The sequence below is a fragment of the Schistocerca nitens genome, chromosome 4 (genome assembly GCF_023898315.1).
Source record: "Schistocerca nitens isolate TAMUIC-IGC-003100 chromosome 4, iqSchNite1.1, whole genome shotgun sequence".
Lineage (NCBI taxonomy): Eukaryota > Metazoa > Arthropoda > Insecta > Orthoptera > Acrididae > Schistocerca > Schistocerca nitens.
The window spans coordinates 527599502-527620830 of NC_064617.1; the positions used below are offsets into that span (position 1 = coordinate 527599502).

Here is a 21329-nt window from a genome sequence, read left to right on the forward strand (position 1 = left end):
TACGTGTCCTTCACGTTTGAACTTCACTATCACATCTCAAATAGTAGACCTAAGGATGTTTAGGAGTTTGGAAATCTCGCGTACAGACGTATGACACAAGTGACACCCAATCACCAGACCACGTTCGAAGTCCGTGAGTTCCGTTGAGCACCCCATTCTGCTCTTTCACGATGTTTAATGACTACTGAGGTCGCTGATATGGAATACCTGACAGTAGGTGGCAGCACAATGCACCTAATATGGAAAACATATGGCTTTTGTGGTGTCCGGATACTTTTGATCACATGGTGTACAGGAAATTGGGGCTCATATGCAGGCATATAGATGTTTTTCCCTCGTTCTATTTACGAGTAGAACAAGAAAGGAAATGATTAGTTGTGGTACAGGGTACCCTCCGCCACGCACAGTTCGGTGCCTTGCGGAGTATCTATGTATATGTAGATGCAGATGTAGTATACGCCATGGTGTTTTAAGCCGTGGAGAGGAGCCAGAGACGAGTTGCAACGGTATCTTATTATTTCAGTCGTGTATCGATGGTTTAATTTGAGGAGTACTGTGCTTGAAATGCATACTTCTAAATTAAGAGTTCCGATTTAGCAGACAAGTATAAATTGTCATAATGTCGTAGCTACGTGAACATAGTTGCGGACCACCTGCATCGCTTCGTGCCCGACGGCGATGGGGGCTTTCAGCAGATTAAGTTTCCTTGTCATAAGGACATAATCGTGTTACAATGGTTTCAAAAACATGATAGTGATGTCACGTGGGTGTTTTGGCCACCACATTCGCTTGTTCTGAACCCAACGGAATGAAGTTGGGACGTTATCGGGTGCCAGCTCCGCGTCCACAAACCATCGGCGCGTAATTTACGAGAACTGCGTGACCTCTGCGCATACAGATACCTCCGGAAGTCTACAGAGGGTTTGTCCAATCGTTGCCACGCTGAATCGGTCCTTTTCTGTGGACCAACGCGCTATTAAGCAGGTGAATACCATGTTTTGGATCATCAGTGTATCTAAATCTCCTCGTGATGACTGGGTGTTGTGTGATGTCCTTAGGTTAGTTAGGTTTAAGTAGTTCTAAGTTCTAGGGGACTGATGACCATAGATGTTAAGTCCCATAGTGCTCAGAGCCATTTGAGCCATCTAAATCTACATCTAAATGATTATTCTGCAACTCACAATTAAGTGTCTGGCAGAGGATTCATCGAACCACCTCCAAGCTACTCCTCTACTGTTCGACTCTCGAACGGCATGTGGGAGCAACGAACACTTATATCTTTCCGTGCGAGCTCTCATTTCTCTTATTTTATTATGATGCTATTTAGGCTGGCGTTAACAAAATATTTTCACACTCTGAAACACGCATTTGTCACCCCAATTCACTTATCATATCCATGACACCGTCTCCCCTATTTCCCGATAACACAAAGCGATGTGCCCTTCGTTGAACTTTCTCGATCGCAGTCTTTTTTTCTCCACATCATTATCTATGTGACCGTTGCAATTTAAGTTATTCCTAATTGTAATCCCTAAGTATTTGGTTGAGCTTTATGTGATTTATCGTGTAACGGAAATTTAACGGTTTCCTTTTAGTAACCACGAGGATGACTTCACACTTTTCATTACTCAGAGTCAATTGTCACTTTTTGCACCATATAGATACCCTGTGTAAACCATTTCGCAATTGGTTTAGATAATCTGATGACTTTACAAGACGGTAAATGACAGCACCACCTGCAAACAATCTAAGAGGGCTGCTCAGATTGCGTGTCTAATCGTTTATGGAGACTAGGAACAGCACAGCACAGGGCCTATAACACTTCCTCGGAGAGCATTAGATATCACTTCCGTTTTATTCGATGACTTTCCAACAGTTATTATGAACTGTGGCCTTTCTGACAGGAAGTTACGAATCCAGTCACACAACTGAGACGATACTCCATAGGAACGTAATTTCATTAGAAGTCGCTTGTGAGGAACGGGATCAAATCCTTCTGGAAGTGTATATTACACTCTGTGTATTACACAGATAAGAATGACTGAACAAGAGCGACCGCTCTTTGGAGATCTGCATTGACCTAATCAAACCAATAACAAGCCATCAAGTGGGTGGACCCATCCATAGAAGGCGGCAAAACTAAATACTCCAAAACCAGGTAGTACTAGAGATTTTTTTTAATACATGCGGTGATGATCACAGTTGTGGTCATCGATTAAAATTAAAGAAACATATTCTGTACTACATGAATCACTCTCCTTATTCGCGACTATGTCGCAGCTTGTAAGACGTGGCGCTACTACCGAAAATGTTTCACAGCAATGTTCTCAGAAAATAGGAACACAAAAGCGAGAAGCCTGAATAGACACAAACCAGTCCAGTCCTTGACCCATCTTCTGGAATATGCAAATTAACCTCTGTCATTCAGACCAGCTGGGAAGTGTAGATCGGGAGACAGCAGGCCCCGTTGAATGGCTTACGTAAGGCCCGCCTGAGGCCGCACACGTAACCACTGACCGCTGTAGGCCTGCGTCCAGCAGCTCATTACATCCTTTCACTTCACCTCATAACAGGTCTCTTACAAAACCATCTGATCTGTGTGCTGGTGACACCAGCCGAGGTCGCTTAATTGCGTCTACGAGGAAAAATAATGCTCGACGAATCACCGTCTTTTCTCACTGGCCACCGCGGTGGGGATACGCTGAGAATGACACTCGTACGTTACGTGTTGCATGCCTTTCCAAAGGCAATTTAGCAATTTAGGCCATTTCAAAACATGGCACGATAAGCGCATATGCCAGGTGGGCCTAGGGTGCAACCTAGGGTGCTGAGAGAAAACGGGGAGCCTAGACACCTCCTTCCGTACTTTTGGTTGCGGTATAACTGGTCACCCACAGAGAAAAAAAGGAACTGCATGTACAGTAAGCTCACGACTATCTGCGTGCGGGTTATCCTGTTCCTGTGACTTAAAAAAATAAATAAATGAACAGCGTAACGTGAAGCATTCTAATTAGAATGAATATCTTCATTTAGAATACACTATTATCAGTGTTATCTCTGTTTTAGACACGTTGCGGACCTCAAAATCACAGTAGGAAATCCCTGAAATATCTTTCCATTGTTTCCCACTCTTCAGGTAAATGCGGAGACTCCGTCTTCGTAACACGTTCGCTGCCGATTTCCTGTCTATAAATTTTCCTACAGCTTTCCCTAGGGACTACAGATGGTTCAGATGGCTCTGAGCATTATGGGACTTAACTGCTGAGGTCATCAGTCCCCTAGAACTTAGAACTACTTAAACCTAACTAACCTAAGGACATCACACACATCCATGTCCGAGGCAGGATTCGAACCTGCGACCGTAGCGGTCGCGCGGTTCCAGACTGAAGCGCCTAGAACCGCTCGACCACAGTGGCCGGCCCTAGGGACTACAGGCTGATAATTTTCAGTACACTTGAAACCGGTACTTAAATAGAATGATTCAGATTTTCTTCTGGGTCGGTTCCCTTCAGGAATCGTACTTCTTTTTGATACGAAATGAAAACACACTGTTTAACACTACAGTGGGGAATGCATTGTCCGAGTTCTTCTAGCCTTCAACAGATCTCAGTAACACCGTAGCTGCTAAAATGAATCATTGACAATGAGTCTTCACCTGTATCACATTTCTTGTTGTTGGTGAATATAGGGATGATATATACGTACCAGGAAGGTAAGAGGTAAACGTAAGCGTGTTTTCTACCTATCTAAAAGAAATTAAAATAAGTTGGAAAAGGGCAAATCTGCAATAGAATTTTCTCTGGAGTTTGGGACAGACCTACAAATAGGGAGACCCTAAAAGAAAATAAAGGGAAGGTGTTAAATTTTGTAACCATAGCTGATAGCCAGATCTAACCATCACACTCTAAGTGTCCGAAAAATGAATATTACGTGAAACGAGATGCAGCACTGCACTTGTGACTCCCGTAGAACAGAGCGGAAGGAGTTCCCGTATTAGACCCAACATAGATTGAGAAAGCAGGAGAATTTCATGGTAGTCCCAAGGTTGAAGAAAAATTTAGCGCTCGAATTAAACAAGGCTGTGGGATTCAAGAAACTGCCATTCAAGGCGGGACACTTGGTATTAACTAATACTTTTTTTTTTTTTCAATTTAGTTGTCAGTTACATCGAACTGTACAGCTTTATCCCGGAACAAATTTGCAAACCGACAATGCACTGCACTTGGAAGAGCGATCCCACAAGAACTTCAGCCTCTCTGAAGTGCGTGCTAATCTTGGATTGCTGGAGTTTTTTGGTTATGCGCACAGTCTAGGATTCGAATTAAGCTAAGTAATCTGAATCTCCCTATAATTTGAGAACTTAGAAGGCAAGCCAGCAGCTAGTAGCGTTTGGCTCAATCTTCAGTGTATTTTGAGGGTGACTGTTGATGTTGCTGGTCGCTTCTGTTGTATACTGCAGTTTGGCATCGATTCGTATACAGCCTGACATTATTCGAGCCTGTGTCCGGTTTCTAATGACCCCGTGGCTGACGTGACGCTTGATCTTAATCAAAAAATGGTTTACATGGCTCTGAGCACTATGGGACTTAACTTCTGAGGTCGTCAGTCCCCTAGAACTTAGAACTACTTAAACCTAACTAACCTAAGGACAACACACACATCCATGCCCGAGGCAGAATTCGAACCTGCGACCGTAACGATCGCGTGGTTCAAGACTGTAGCGCCTAGAACCGCTCGCCCACCCCAGCCGGCTGATCTTAATCCTCATTCTTGTTTCCAGTGGCTACATTTCCCTGATTCAGAAGAATTTAAATGGCCTCAAATAGTCTGAAGTTGAGTTTCAGATTTGCAGTTGAAGTGACGATGTAATTATTAGATCTGCGCTTATAATTTTCATAAATTCTTCAATTACAGAATTAGTGCTGAAGTGGAGTTTTGTGGAAAGTTTTGGATGCACCTCATTGGACCCATTCAGGAATGTAGACCTACGACGTCTGAACAAAAGCACTTTAAACAATAAAATAATCAAACATCTTCAAAAATTGAGAGACTGAATGATTACCGACTATGGAAACTAGAGACGTTACATAACCCAAAATGCAGGAGAAAGGCACTGGGGTGACAAGCCACTGGATACTTCCTAATATCGTGTCGCACTTCCTTTTGCCCGGCATACTGGAGTAACTCGACGTGGCATTGACTCAACAAGTCGTTGGAAGTACGCTGCAGAAATAGTGAAACATGCTGCCACTATAGCCGTCCATAACTGCGGAAATGTTATCGTTGTTGGATTTTGAGCACGAACTGATTTTTCGATTATGTCCCAAGTAGGGCGATCTGGTCGGCCAAATCATTCGCTCGAATTGTCCAGAACATGAAGCCCATGAATGGCTGCAAATAGTCTCCAAGTAGCCGAACATAACCATTTCCAGTCAATTATCGGTTTAATTGGACCAGAGGACCCAGTCCATTCCACGTTATCCCACAGCATTATGTAGCCACACAAGCTTGCACAGCGTCTTGTTGAAAACTTGGACCCATGGCTTCGTGCGGTCAGTGCCACATTCGAACCCTACCATCAGCTCTTATCAACTGAAATCAGGACTAATCTGATTAGGCCACAGTCTTACAGTCGTCTAGGATCCAACCGATATGGTCAGGAGCCCAAGAGAGGCTGGTGCCATAGCCCATTAACGCCGAATTTTTCAGCATTGTCCTGACGGATACGTTCGTCGTACGTCACATATCGATTTCTGCAGTTCTTTCACACAGTGTTGCTAGTCTGTTAGCACTGACCACTCTATGCAAACGCCGCTGCTCTAGGTCGTTAAGTGAAGGCCGTTGGCCACTGTGTTGTCGGTGGTGAGTGATAATGCCTGAAATTTGGTATTCTCGACACGCTTTTCACACTGTGGAACCCGAAATATTCAATAATGTAATGATTTCCTAAGCAGAATGTCAAATGCGTCCAGCTCCAACTACCATTCCGCGTTCAAAGTCTATTAATTGCCACCTTGGTACCATAATCACATTTATACATGAATCACCCAAGTACAAATAAAAGCTCCGCTAATTCAGTGTCCTTTAATGCCTCGTGTACACGAGGATAAGTAGAAAAAGAAGACTGCAGCGTTTCCACGAGAGTTCCTCATGACCTTACCTAAGCGACTATCGTCACATTGCTGCAGTCTTGAATGTTGTTGTTGTTGTGGTCTTCAGCCCTGAGACTGGTTTCATTCAGCTCTCCATGCTACTCTATCCTGTGCAAGCTTCTTCATCTCCCAATACGTACTGCAGCCTACATCCTTCTGAATCTGTTTAGTGTATTCATCTCTTGGTCTCCCTCTACGATTTTTACCCTCCACGCTGCCCTCCAATAATAAACTGGTGATCCCTTGATGCCTCAAAACATGTCCTACCAACCGATCCCTTCTTCTTGTCAAGTTGTGCCACAAACTCCTCTTCTCCCCAATCCTATTAATCCTATTCAATACTTCCTCATTAGTTACGTGATCTTCCAATCTAATCTTCAGCATTCTTCTGTAGCACCACATTTCAAAGGCTTCTATTCTCTTCTTGTCCAAACTGTTTATCGTCCATGTTTCACTTCCATACATGGCTACACTCCATACAAATACTTTCAGAAACGACTTCCAGACATTTAAATCTATACTCGATGTTAACAAATTTCTCTTCTTCAGAAACGTTTTCCTTGCCATTGCCAGTCTACATTTTATATCCTCTCTACTTCGACCATCATCAGTTACTTTGCTCCCCAAATAGCAAAACTCCTTTACTTTCCTAATCTAATTTCCTCAGCATCGCCCGACTCAATTCGACTACATTCCATTATCCTCGTTTTGCTTCTGTTGATGTTCACCTTATATCCTCCCTTCAAGATACCGTCTATTCCGTTCAACTGCTCTTCCAAGTCCTGGGCTGTCTCTCACAGAATTACAATGTCATCGGCGAACCTCAAAGTTTTTATTTCTTCTCCATGGATTTTAATACCTACTTCGAATTTTTCTTTTGTTTCCTTTACTGCTTGCTCAATATACAGATTGAATAACATCGGGGAGAGGCTACAACCCTGTCTCACTCCCTTCCCAACCACTGCTTCCCTTTCATATCCCTCGACTCTTATAACTGCCATCTGGTTTCTGTACAAATTGTGAATAGCCTTTCGCTCCCTGTATTTCACCCCTGCCACCTTCAGAATTTGAAAGAGATTATTCCAGTCAACATTGTCAAAAGCTTTCTCCAAGTCTACAAATACTAGAAACATAAGTTTGCCTTTTCTTAATCTAGCTTCTAAGATAAGTCGTAGGGTCAGTATTGCCTCACGTGTTCCCATATTTCTACGGAATCCAAACTGATCTTCCCCGAGGTCGGCTTCTACCAGTTTTTCCATTCGTCTGTACAGAATTCGCGTTAGTATTTTGCAGCCGTGACTTATTAAACTGAAAGTTCGGTAATTTTTACATCTGTCAAAGCCTGCTTTCTTTTGGATTGGAATTATTATATTCTTCTTGAAGTCTGAGGGTATTTCGCCTGTCTCATACATTTTGTTCACCAGATGGTAGAGTTTTGTCAGGACTGACTCTCCCTAGGCTGTCAGTAGCTCTAATGGAATGTTGAGTACTCCTAGGGCCTTTTTTCGACTTAGGTCTTTCAGTGCTCTATCAAATTCTTCACGCAGTATCATATCTCCCATTTCATCTTCATCTACATACTCTTCCATTTCCATAATATTGTCCTCAAGAATATCGCCCTTGTATAGTCCCTCTATATACTCCTTCCACCTTTCTGCTTTCCCATCTTTGCTTAGAACTGGGTTTCCATCTGAGCCCTTGATATTCATACAAGTGGTTCTCTTTTCTCCAAAGGTCTCCTTAATTTTCCTGTAGGCGGTATGTATCTTAAAAATTGGTTCAAATGGCTCTGAGCACTATGGGACTTAACATCTTAGGTCATCACTCCCCTAGAACTTAGAACTACTTAAACCTAACTAACCTAAGGACATCACACACATCCATGCCCGAGGCAGGATTCGAACCTTGCGACCGTAGCGATCGCGCGGTTCCAGATTGGAGCGCCTAGAGCCGCTCGGCCACTTCGGCCGGCTGTGTATCTTACCCCTAGTGAGGTAAGCCTCTACATTCTTACATTTGTCCTCTAGCCATGCCTGCTTAGCCCTTTTGCACTTCCCGTCGATCACATTTTTGAAACGTTTGTATTCCTTTTTGCCTGCTTCATTTACTGCATTTTTATATTTTCTCCTTTCATCAATTAAATTCAGTATTTCTTCTGTCACCCAAGGATTTCTAATAGCCCTCGTCTTTTTACCTACTTAATCCTCTGCTGCCTTCACCACTTCATCCCTCAAAGTTATCCATTCTTCTTCTGCTGTATTTCTTTCCCCCATTCTTGTCAATTGTTTATGCTCTTCCTGAAACTCTCTACAACCTCTGGTTCTTTTAGTTTATCCAGGTCCCATCTCCTTAAATTTCCACCTTTTTGAACTTTCTTCAGTTTTAATCTACAGTTCATAACCAATAGATTGTGGTCAGAGTCCACATCTGCCCCTGGAAATGTCTTACAACTTAAAACCTGGTTCCTAAATCTCTGTCGTACCATTATATAATCTCTCTGATATCTTCTAGTATCTCCAGGGTTCTTCCCAAGTGTTAGCCATGATTAAGTTATGCTCTGCGCAAAATTCTACCAGGCGGCTTCCTCTTTCATTTCTTAGCCCCAATCCATATTCACCTACTATGTTTCCTTCTCTGCCTTTTCCTACTCTCGAATTCCAATCACCCATGACTATTAAATTTTCGTCTCCCTTCACTACCTCAATAATTTCTTTTATCCGATCATACATTTCATCAATTTCTTTGTCATCTGCAGAGATAGTTGGCATATAGACTTGTACTACTGTTGTAGGCGTGGGCTTCGTGTCTATCTTGGCCACAATAATGCGTTCTCTATGTTTTTTTGTAGTAGCTTACCCGAACTATTTTTTTTTTTATTCATTACTAAACCTACTCCTGCATTACCCCCATTTGACTTTGTATTTATAACCCTGTATTCACCTGACCAAAAGTCTTGTTCCTCCTGCCACCGAACTTCACTAATTCCCACTATATCTAACTTTAACCTGCCCGATTAAGGGATCTGACATTCCACGCTCAGATCCGTAGAACGCCAGTTTTCTTTCTCCTGATAAAGACGTCCTCCTGATTACTCCCCGCCCGGAGATCCGAATGGGGGACTATTTTACCTCCGGAATATTTTACCCAAGAGGACGCCATCATCATTTAATCATACAGTAAAGCTGCATGCCCTCGGGAAAAATTACGGCCGTAGTTTCCCCTTGCTTTCAGCCGTTCGCAGTACCAGCACAGCAAGGCCGTTTTGGTTATTGTTACAAGGCCAGATCAGTCAATCATCCAGACTGTTGCCCCTGCAACTACTGAAAAGGCTGCTGCCCCTCTTCAGGAACCGTAAGTTTGTCTGGCCTCTCAACAGATACCCCTCCGTTGTTGTTGCACCTACGGTTCGGCTATCTGTGTCGCTGAGGCACGCAAGCCTCCCCACCAACGGCAAGGTCCATGGTTCATAGGGGGGGGGGGGGAGTCCTGAATACTTGATACTAAAATAGACGTTGTCACTTATTTGAAATGTACTGCGTAACTGTATTTAATATGGAAAAAAATGATAACGGCAAAAGAATTAAATCCCAAATATTTATGTTGACATGCGGCAGTGAGTCGTGATCTTTCAATGAGAAAAACAAAGATCTGAGGAAGATATGTGAATCTGGGATCAGCCTGTACAGGGACTTGCGGCTTTAATGTAAATGAAAAAGACGTGGAAATGTAGGCAGGTGAATGGATAACGAATTTGACAAGAAAATTGTTAAAAGGTATGAAAACAGCGACATGATGATCTCAAACTGATGCTGGCTGGTTGACATTAGAAAACTTGTACGAGCTATAGGGACGAGTGTCGCTGAGTATAATGTATGGAGAAATATGAAGATGGCCTTTATTCAGTAGTGAATAGCAAAAGGTTGTAGATGATGATAACGCACGCTAGTTTCCAAAGGGCAACTCCCTTGCAAACGATGGAATGTCCCAATAAACTGGCTTGCTGTACGTTTTTTTATTTGTCGTGGTTGTTTAATGTCACAACGAGAATAAGAGTAGAAATAGCTCACTGAGTCTAATGCGTACGATTAAAGATAAGAAGACTTCCCGAAATCACGACAGCGACATGGTCTGTCTCGTTTGTATCATCCAGTAGATTGTTTGACCATTTAGTGACTGTTAATGTACAGTTATGTCAGGTGCGATATTACCATGACCTGTCAGTAATGAAGTGCCCACGTGTTGATCAATGCGGTGCCTGGCTCAGCCAACTCGCAACAGCCAGTGCTATTCTGAATATCGGTACCTGTTATTCAGACACACTGCAGGTGTCCCAATACGCGAAAGTGCAAATTTAACTGTCTCTCCACGTGATGCTCTCATTTAGATCAGCGAAGGTTGTCGTCGACAATCATTACAGCGACAAATGGCAGATTGTCCAATTAGTAGCCACCGCTCTGAGTATTTGCATGCCGAAGACTTTATTTCACGGACAATAGTATGGACTTCACCAGGTACCGAAAGCGTTGGAGAGCCCTCCAGCAGCTTCTTACAACTCACGGAGATCGGTCGGAGCTGACTCAAGGGTGATGGTATCCTATATGCACTCTATCTGATCAAAATCACCCACACACCCCCACGTATTGCGGAACTGACCACCACGATGTTTCGAGAGGCGGCACCGCCAGTATAAAATGGGGGCACTATTGTGTTCTCAGTAGATAAGCGGTAATAGAATGGCAAGAGAACTCGTGACTTCGACATGGGCAACTAACTGTGTGTCACTTGAGTAATAAACCTATCAGGGACATTTGGATCCATCTAAAGCTACCCAAGTCGACTGTTCGTGATGCTGCGATGAAGTGGACACGCGAAGGAATAATCACAGCTAAACCTTGTCTATGTAGACCTCATGTATTGACAGACCAGGAGAGTGACTGTAAAAAATCACTTGAAAGCTGCGGAAGGAACTGGTGAGTTCCAAAGTGCTACCAACAGTCCAGCTAGCACAAATATTGTGGTAGGTAATTAGAAGGAATAGTGTACAATGGTTGAGCAACTCCTCATAAGCCAGACATTTCTGTAGTCAATACTAAGAGACGCTCCAGGGAACGTAAAGAGCAACGGCAATGGACATTAGGTGACTGTAAACGAGTGATTTGGAGTGAAGAATCACTCTACATCTTGTGGCAATCCGATGGAAGGATTAAGGTCCTGCGAATGCCAGGAGGACGTTACCTACGATCGTGTATAGTGCCAATGATGAGGTAACGAGGAGATTGTGTTATGCTATGGGAACGTTTTTCATGGTTAGAGCTGACCACTCACTGCGCTGAAGAAAACGGTAAAAGCGGAGGGATATGAACATATTTGGCAGATTGTATACGGCGTACAGAAGAGGAGCAGTTCGGAGACGATGACTACACCAGCATGACAACGCACCCTGTCAAAAGCAGCATCTGTAAGCAATGGTTTGTGGACAATAACATATCTAACATGGACTGACCTGCCCAGAGTCTCGACCTGAATCCAATGCAAGACCTATGGGATGAGACAGAAGACGACTTCGCCCCAGACCCCAGAGTCCAATATCACTAATTTCTCCGGTTTCGGCTCTTGAGGAAGAAGGTGCTGCCATCCACCACAGAATTCCAGAAACCTTTTTGAAAGTATCCCCAGCAGAGTTGAAGCCTTCATATGGCGAAGGGTAGACACATCTCTTATGAATGTCCACGACAAGATGTTCGGGTAGTTTTGGACAGATAGTGTACCCAAAAGGATCACTTCACCTTTAGGACCAGTCAAGCAGCTTCATCACAGTGGAGTGCTTAGCAAACCACTCAGAAACTAACCGGGACTGATCGGTGGTTCTTTGTTTTGCTGAAGGCAGCGGCCTCTAGCGAGGTGTCATAGACGAAAAAACGGACGCACAAGTGCCATAGTAGCCACATTCGTCGGTGAAATACGCTGGCAGGCACAAATGGTTGTAAATAACCTGCACAGGTGAGTAACTGTAGTTCCTACCAGCATGGCACCCATTTTAGAGAAGTATGCTTCACCTCATGTGTTAATAGACTTACTCTTATCCTGACTCAGGCTCGTGCATCAGGCCGGGACAAGCTTTTCCAGGCTTTTTGCGTCTACAACGACTTAAATGCTTCTGTGTGCGCTGTAACTGGTTTAATTTTGTCTTCACGGTTTCTCTGGGACTGAGATGTAGGGGCTGTAGTATGATCCTAGATTTCTCACTTAATTCTGGCCCCTGTAGCTTTCCAAGTAAGCTTTCGCAACACAGTTGGTGTCTGTATCATCAAGCGTCCGCCAGGCCAGGTTTCCCAGCAATTCCCAGATGCTATCTCATGGCTCGAACAGACCTGTGACCTAACGGGCTACCCTTTATTGTATATGTTCACTATCCACAGACTGTGCTATCTGGTATGAGCCCAGCACATGTGAGTAATATCCTAGGATGGGACGCACCAGTATTCTCTAAGTAATCATCTCTGCGGACAGACTGCATTTTCCAAATATCCTAAAAACGAATCGAAGTTTGCCACCTGCTTCACCTATGCGTGAGCCTGTGTAATCATTCCGTTTCATATCCCTTCAAATTATTACTACCGAATATATATAGCAATTGACTTGCTAAGAAGTTACCCTTTGGAAACAAGGGTGCGTTATCATCATCTACAACCTTTTGTTGTTCGCTGTTGAATAAAAGCCATCTTCATGTTTCTCCATGCATCGTACTCAGCCACACACATTCCTATTACTCGTACATGTTTTCTAATGTCAACCAGATAGCATCGAATTTGAGATCATCATCTCGGTCTTTCCATACCTCTTAATAATTTTCTTGTCCAATTCGCTATCCATTCACCTGCCTACATTTCCACGTCCTTTTCATTTCCATTACAGCTGCAAGTCTTCCTATCCAGGCTGTTCCCTGATTCACATATCTTTCTAAAATCTTGCCTGTTCCCAATATGCATATTTCCGTTTTCTGGGTGTTTTTCTCAATCAAAGATCACGACTCACTGCCGCAACTCAAGATAAATATTTGAGATTTAATTCTCTTGTTGTTTTCATTCTTTTTTCCATACTAAATACGTATTATATTTCAAATAAGGACAATGTGTATTTCAGTAGCAAGTGAACATTGTGATGGATTCCAGTTGTGATTCTTTGATGCTGTAGTGATGGGATATTACTTCGTACGGTCTTAACTTTCCGTACATTGTAAGCGAGTTGCCAGTCTTTGCACCACTTTGAAATCTTATCAACATCGGACTAAATATTTGTGCTGCTTTTCTCAGACTATGTTTCGTTACATACATCATCTGAGTAAAGTCTTGGGCTACCATTAATATTGCCTGCCAGGTCATGTACAACGTGAACAGCAAGCTACCAAAAACGTTCTCCTCGGTACGTCTGAATTTATTTCTACATTTGGAAAAGACTCTCCTTCCAGGATAACATGTTGCTTCGTCTTTACTGCGAAATCTTATGCTCAGTGACAGATTTCACTTAATACCCTTACAGCCACATTTTCGAAACCAAACGTAGATGTGGTGCTCAGTCAACTGCTTTTCGGAAGTCAAAAAATATTGCATCTGTCTGACTGCATTGATCCATGGCTTTCTGGATGTCATGTAAGGAAAGTGTGTATTAGGTTTCACATGACCAGTGTTTCAGAATCTAAGCAGGTTGGCACGGAAAAAGTCATTCTCTTCTAAATACCTCATTGCGTGCTCTCACAATATGTTGTAAGATTTTACAAGATATGGATGTCAAAATATAGGACGGTAGTTTTGTGGCTCGCTTTCACCTTCCTTGTTGTAGATAAGAGTAACCTACGTTTCTTCCCAATTACTGGGACAGGTTTTTGATCAAGGGATCTACGGTATATTACCATTAAAGAGGGGGTGAGTTATCGGCTGCGGTGTATCTGTGTCCAGGCTATTCTGTGTGCCCTGGACATGCCGCGACCAGAGACACCCGTGTGGAGCAGTGCCTTCTGTACCTCATAGGGAGTGTGCGGCCCCAGATGGTATGGATGGTCTCCACTCATTGTTGTTCAGCTCCGGGTGCAATCAGCGATATTCAGATGTGGTGCCCGGTAACCGTAAACTGTTAACCACGGGAGTTGACAGGTGGCGAATTTCCTCACACTGAGGTACTCTCTTGACAAGCTGTCACGTAGACACCCCAGCGCCTGCACGACAAGCGAAATGGAATGTCCATGTGTCGGACACCCACTGTCTGACCGCAAATCATATGCAGCTATATCGGTGTTTCTCTCTCTCTCTCTTTAAGATAGCAGTGATCTCTAATTCAGAAATATTAGAAACATTTTCTGTAGGTGGTGTTCAAAAGCTTTAATGAAGGTTAGGAACTGCATCATGAGGTAACATCTGTGTGTTTTTTATTTAGATTATTTGCAAATTCGCTCACTTGTCATTCTTGTTGGATACCTTTGTGCGTACAACTCAAATGTTGTCTTCGCCTTCATTTGTATTCGTAATGATGTAGCGAGCCTAGTTTCTCTTGAACTATTCAGCACTCAGCTCACATGAGCGACACAGAGAGAATGAAATTACAGTTCCTCTGCGCCCTTTGTGTACCGGTATCATGGAGGAGCAACACACAATGTCCTCCTTATCCAACGTGATTTATTGCCTTATTTGGATATTAAATCAGTAACTTCTGCATAGCACAGCAATCTGTTTCATGTTCAAAACAGATAAACGTTCACATATAAGTATCTCAATGTCTCTGAAAATTTGCTGAATTTGCTTCTTTTTGAAGCACGAAACTAGCAGCGGAAATTATTATAATTTGCGTGGGAAAGCAAAGTTGCTACTGATATCTTTGTAGTTAATGTAGCTATGATAAGAATCATACATCTTTTCGGTAAGACTTTTTCACAATGCAATTGGTTGAAAACAGAATCACGACATCTTAAGCGTTTCAGGAAACGTTGATGGAGTTTCGGCAGATATTTGCATTTTCGGGTTTGCACTGTATGGCTGGAATCGCCGCAGACTTCATACCGCTCATCATACATTTTACGCCATGCCCAGTGTCGGCGGAAAACGTCGGTTTGTTTCCTGTTACAACAAAATTATTTTAAAATGAGATTTCGCTTGCCCATTTGACAGAGCGATTCCAAATTAATCTACACTCCTGGAAATTGAAATAAGAACACCGTGAATTCATTGTCCCAGGAAGGGGAAACTTTATTGACACATTCCTGGGGTCAGATACATCACATGATCACACTGACAGAACCACAGGCACATAGACACAGGCAACAGAGCATGCACAATGTCGGCACTAGTACAGTGTATATCCACCTTTCGCAGCAATGCAGGCTGCTATTCTCCCATGGAGACGATCGTAGAGATGCTGGATGTAGTCCTGTGGAACGGCTTGCCATGACATTTCCACCTGGCGCCTCAGTTGGACCAGCGTTCGTGCTGGACGTGCAGACCGCGTGAGACGACGCTTCATCCAGTCCCAAACATGCTCAATGGGGAACAGATCCGGAGATCTTGCTGGCCAGGGTAGTTGACTTACACCTTCTAGAGCACGTTGGGTGGCACGGGATACATGCGGACGTGCATTGTCCTGTTGGAACAGCAAGTTCCCTTGCCAGTCTAGGAATGGTAGAACGATGGGTTCGATGACGGTTTGGATGTACCGTGCACTATTCAGTGTCCCCTCGACGATCACCAGTGGTGTACGGCCAGTGTAGGAGATCGCTCCCCACACCATGATGCCGGGTGTTGGCCCTGTGTGCCTCGGTCGTATGCAGTCCTGATTGTGGCGCTCACCTGCACGGCGCCAAACACGCATACGACCATCATTGGCACCAAGGCAGAAGCGACTCTCATCGCTGAAGACGACACGTCTCCATTCGTCCCTCCATTCACGCCTGTCGCGACACCACTGGAGGCGGGCTGCACGATGTTGGGGCGTGAGCGGAAGACGGCCTAACGGTGTGCGGGACCGTAGCCCAGCTTCATGGAGACGGTTGCGAATGGTCCTCGCCGATACCCCAGGAGCAACAGTGTCCCTAATTTGCTGGGAAGTGGCGGTGCGGTCCCCTACGGCACTGCGTAGGATCCTACGGTCTTGGCGTGCATCCGTGCGTCGCTGCGGTCCGGTCCCAGGTCGACGGGCACGTGCACCTTCCGCCGACCACTGGCGACTACATCGATGTACTGTGGAGACCTCACGCCCCACGTGTTGAGCAATTCGGCGGTACGTCCACCCGGCCTCCCGCATGCCCACTATACGCCCTCGCTCAAAGTCCGTCAACTGCACATACGGTTCACGTCCACGCTGTCGCGGCATGCTACCAGTGTTAAAGACTGCGATGGAGCTCCGTATGCCACGGCAAACTGGCTGACACTGACGGCGGCGGTGCACAAATGTTGCGCAGCTAGCGCCATTCGACGGCCAACACCGCGGTTCCTGGTGTGTCCGCTGTGCCGTGCGTGTGATCATTGCTTGTACAGCCCTCTCGCAGTGTCCGGAGCAAGTATGGTGGGTCTGACACACCGGTGTCAATGTGTTCTTTTTTCCATTTCCAGGAGTGTAGATCGATATCGGTTTAGCAGTATGTATTAATAATGGTAGCAAAACACGAAGAGCTTGCACTGTCTGATGTGCCGCCCTGCGCTGCGCTGTTTGCTACCTCCACGGAGCAACGCTACTCGCCCCCTGCGGCAGTACTTGTTCTATTGTTAATGCGTGCTCCTACGACGAATATCGCACCACACTAATTTAGACCGCTTTATTAAATTGACACGTAAAATCCCGCTTTAAAAATAATTTTGTTAGCAGCGGGAAGCAAACCGACACTGTCTGTTGACACTGGAAGTCTCATGAAAGAAGTGACGAGCAGAATTTATTTGGGCTGACACCATCTACTCACTGCAGAAACTAAATTGCAAAAATCTGACGGAGCACTGGAGAAAATGAGCCTGACGACTCTTAAGAGAGACATGGTTTGTCAACGTGCTTGCTTGTGGTTATGTGCAGGAATTCCGGCGACGCTCAACTACATCCCTCTGTCGACGGCGTCGCCCGACTCGCCGCAGCTGATCCCGTATCCCGACTGGGAGACCAACAGAGAGGGCAACTGCAACGGCCTCACCACCGTCTACCGAATCAAGGTACGTACACACTTACACGCCCTCCCTGTGACTCATCAGGCAGTTCACGTCGCGGTTCTCAATGTTTCCAAGGCAAAGGGAAACGTCCAAACTGCAGCTTTGCGGTGTTTTCACCGCAGCAAGTACCATCGGCGCCAACAGGATCTTAAAAAAGGGCGCTTCACATGGGTTACCTTGACGGAATTCCACCGTTCAATTTACTCTCTGTTTACACCGGTCTCGCGTGACAACGGATCCCACTGGAACGTTGGTGAACTGATGCTTTTCAGGAATAACGCTTTCGTATGAAAAGATAATTCCCGAAAAGCGTCGTTTCTACAGTACAAAGAGCTTTGTGACACGCCTTGACTACAAGGATGCATAGGTTTGTGGTACACGTCCCGGACACCAAAGAACAGTTAATTTTAAAATGGAGGGAAGTAAGGGGTAGAGGGATGGAACTGTAGAGACAGACCAAGGCTTGGCTGAAGTAAGAAGGTTCAAGTGGGTGTAAGTTGATGAATCTACTTGTATAGGACAGACTATCATGGACGCCTGCATTAGATAAATCTTCCGTCTGAAGACCACAACAACATCAACGTGCAATCGAAATGAAAATCAGTGGTTTCCTTCGTTATTGTTGTTGTTGTGGACTTCAGCTCTCTGCGCTGATCTATCACGCGCAGATCTCTTCATGTCTGCATAATTTCTGCAAACTGCATCCATTAGAAGCTACTTCCTGCAATCCAGCCTTCAGGCCATGGTCTCACTCAACAATTACATATCCGCTACCAATCTGACTATTCTTTGATGCCTGACGAAGTGTCCTAGCAACCGCTTTTTTTTCGTTTTGTGGTTGTACCATAAATTTCTTTTCTCACCCATTCGATTTTATTTCATTAGTTATCAGATCCACCCAACTAGTCATCAGCATTCTGTTATAGCACTACGCTACAAAAGTTCTGATCTGTTCATCGCCCACGTTACAGTTCCATATAAAGCTATACTCTATAAAAGAACTTTCAGAAAAGACTTTCTTCCATTTAAATTTATATTCGTTGTAAACAAATCTATATTTTTAAAGTCTCTTTTCTTGTTATTGCCAGTCGTATTTTATATCCTCACTACTTCGGTGAATCTCGCATTTTTGCTGTGGTAATAACGGGATCTCACCTATTGCTTTAAGCGTATCGTTACCTAAGCTATTTCTCTCCCCATTACCAGGTTTGTTTAAACTACATCCCATTATTTTTGCTTTACTGTAATTGATGTCCATCTTCTTACCTAGTTTCAAGTCACCACCCATTCCGTGCGATTGCACTTCCAACTCCTTTGTATTCTCTCACAAAATTATAATGACATCGGCAAACCTCGAAGGTTTTATTTCTTCTCTCCCTGAACTTTAATTCCCATCCCAAACTTTTCCTTTGTTTCCTTCGCATCTTGCTTAAAGTACAAATTAATTAAGATGGAATATAGACAAAAACCTTGTCTCACTTCTTTCTCAGCTGCTCCTTCTCTTCCGTGTCTGAGTCACAACCGCAAGCTTGTTGCTGCAGCAGTTACAGATAACCTTCCGCATCCCATATTTTACCCCCGATGCCTTCACAATTTGAATGCGTCATTACTCATTATGTAGTGCATGATGTGCAGTAGGTTGTTACCTACAGCAGAGTCATAGCGTCTGTTGTAGAAGGCACTTCAGTACTAACTAACATCAAACTTCAAATTTAAATTTCGAAAAGAATATTTTCAAATTTTTGAATAATTCTTTCAAATGGTATTGTCGTAAAAAAGAAAATATTTGTTTTAATTCTCTTTCCACAGCTCCCAGTTACAGTTTTTGCGATTTTAGGTCATGACTTAATAGTTTCCAGACAAAGTGATGGTTTACTTGTGTTGTTAGATTCCCTGTTTTCGCGTAGTTTTGTGATCTTACCAACTAGCAGATATTATTATTATCCTCATTTATTACTGTCCGCCTCCGTAGCTGAGTGGTCGGCGCGGCTGCCAGGCGGAGGATCCAGGTTCGATCCTCGTGCTGCCAGGGGATTTTTTTTGGTGGAAGGAGTGGACTTGGATGCATTCAACCTCGTGATGTCAATTGAGGAGTTACTTGACCGAGCAGCTGCGGCTCCCAATTACGAATACTGTCAACGGCCGGGAGACCGGTGTGCTAACCTCATGCCCTCCGTACCGCATCCAGTGACGTCGTTGGCAGAGGATTTTTTGAGTTTCTATGACGGTCTCAGTTTTTCCTCAATGGACTCTCTTTCTTTATTCAGTCAACATCGTTCCTCACACTTTGGTTCTCTGGCTGCACTTAGTATGTGTCAACGTTTTGTCTGTACGTATTTCTATATAAAACTTCCGAGTAATTTACGAGGACTATTTTTAGTTTGTTTTTTTACTTTTTGAATCAAGGGTAAAGTTTCTCTCGTTTTGGTAAGCATTGTTGCTGGGAATCTGTGGATGTGCTCGCAAAACTTTAATTTTCTTTCTCTGAAGTTGTTTTCCGGTATTTTTGTCTGTAGCCGTCTTCCGCACTGTTTGGGCCGAGAATTTTTCTCACTCTTTTGCGTTCCTCTGTCATTGAGTTTTTGATGTCACCTTTTACTGAAGTGTGAGCAATTTTCGCCATTATACTGGGCTTCTGGTTTGATAACCGTGTTGAAGTCCCCGATTTTTGTAGGAGTGCAGAGATATTTTTTGTTGTAGATGTCGCGAGTTCTTCCGTTAAAGTGTTTTTGGAAAAGTCTTGTTACTGGGAGTATGTGGCAGTGTTCATAAACTTTTGATCTTATTTTTATCGTTAGTGTTATTATTTTTATTGTTATTATAATTTATTTGCTTTTCCTACTAAACAAACAAAATACTTCTGTTTAGTACCAATCTGCACTTCTGTGTATGGTTGCTCTCTTGAAACTCGAGAGTCGCTGAAACAGCATACTCTTTTACACAGGCTGATGCCTGTGACCGGCTGTGGGTGCTGGACGTGGGCACCGTGGGGTACGACAACACCACAGAGAACGTGTGCCCGTACTCGATAAACGTGTACGATCTGCACACCAACAGGCGCCTGAGGCGCTACCAGCTGCGCCCCGACGACACCAACAGCGACACCTTCATCGCCAACATCGCAGTCGACATCGGCGCCAGCTGCGACGACACCTTCATGTACGCGTCCGACGAGTTGGGCTACGGACTCGTCATCTACAGCTGGGAGCAGAACACGTCGTGGCGGGTGAGTACTAGCGCTCTTGATAAAATGTCGATATATCGACATCTCGATATTGTTCAAAAATATGGACTTATATCGGCGTTTTTTTCCCCCATCTATCGATATCAAAATGGCAATATCGAGTGTCGACATTTTTATTTTATATTATATCTTTTTCAGATTTTTCGGTAAATATTGGAAGTTGTTCTTTTGAAGTTGTGGTTGAACATAATTTTACTTTCGCTGTGTGAAGGATTCTTACTACTTTTTAACATTCATCACGTCCAGGCTTTCACTTTGACTTTTTGAAGCAAGTATATGTGGTGCAAAAGCAAAAGTCCGACTGCACTGTGGGGTGGCGGTGTCACTGTAATAACTAGATTTTGGAGGTGAAGAAATAGCACACCAATGGCGTTAAAGAAGAGATTTTAATGCAACTAGTGTCCTATTTGTTCACATCGGCGTTCTTCAAAAGCAGTTGCTGAAAATGATGAACAAAAATCTAAATGACAAGATTGGTCTTTGCGCTGCGCGTGGACGATGCGAGGAGAAATGCTGACGTAATTGGCGCTCGGCGCTACCAACATAAACTGTAACGTGTAGCTTCACCATGCAATTTTGATACTACAACTGCTAGGTCACTAGCGTTGGCAGAAGTGAAGTCGACATACAGTCTTCCGGAAAAATCCTGTTTGTGATGAAACCTAACAACAGACCCAGCGGACACCTTTCATTGTGCCACATACATGCAGTTAACGTTGTTAGCAAAGTGGTTATCGCCAAGCTTGAACGTGCATT

General features: G+C 44.0%; 1 protein-coding gene across 1 annotated transcript in view; it reads left to right on the forward strand.

Moving 5' to 3' along the window:
• LOC126251711 (protein yellow-like) overlaps positions 1-21329 on the forward strand; it is a 119411-nt gene that overhangs the window by 67601 nt on the left and 30481 nt on the right. The window contains exons 3-4 of the mRNA XM_049952305.1: positions 17199-17332; positions 20274-20555. Coding sequence (XP_049808262.1) covers positions 17199-17332; positions 20274-20555 — 416 coding nt within the window. The remainder of the gene's footprint in view (positions 1-17198; positions 17333-20273; positions 20556-21329) is intronic.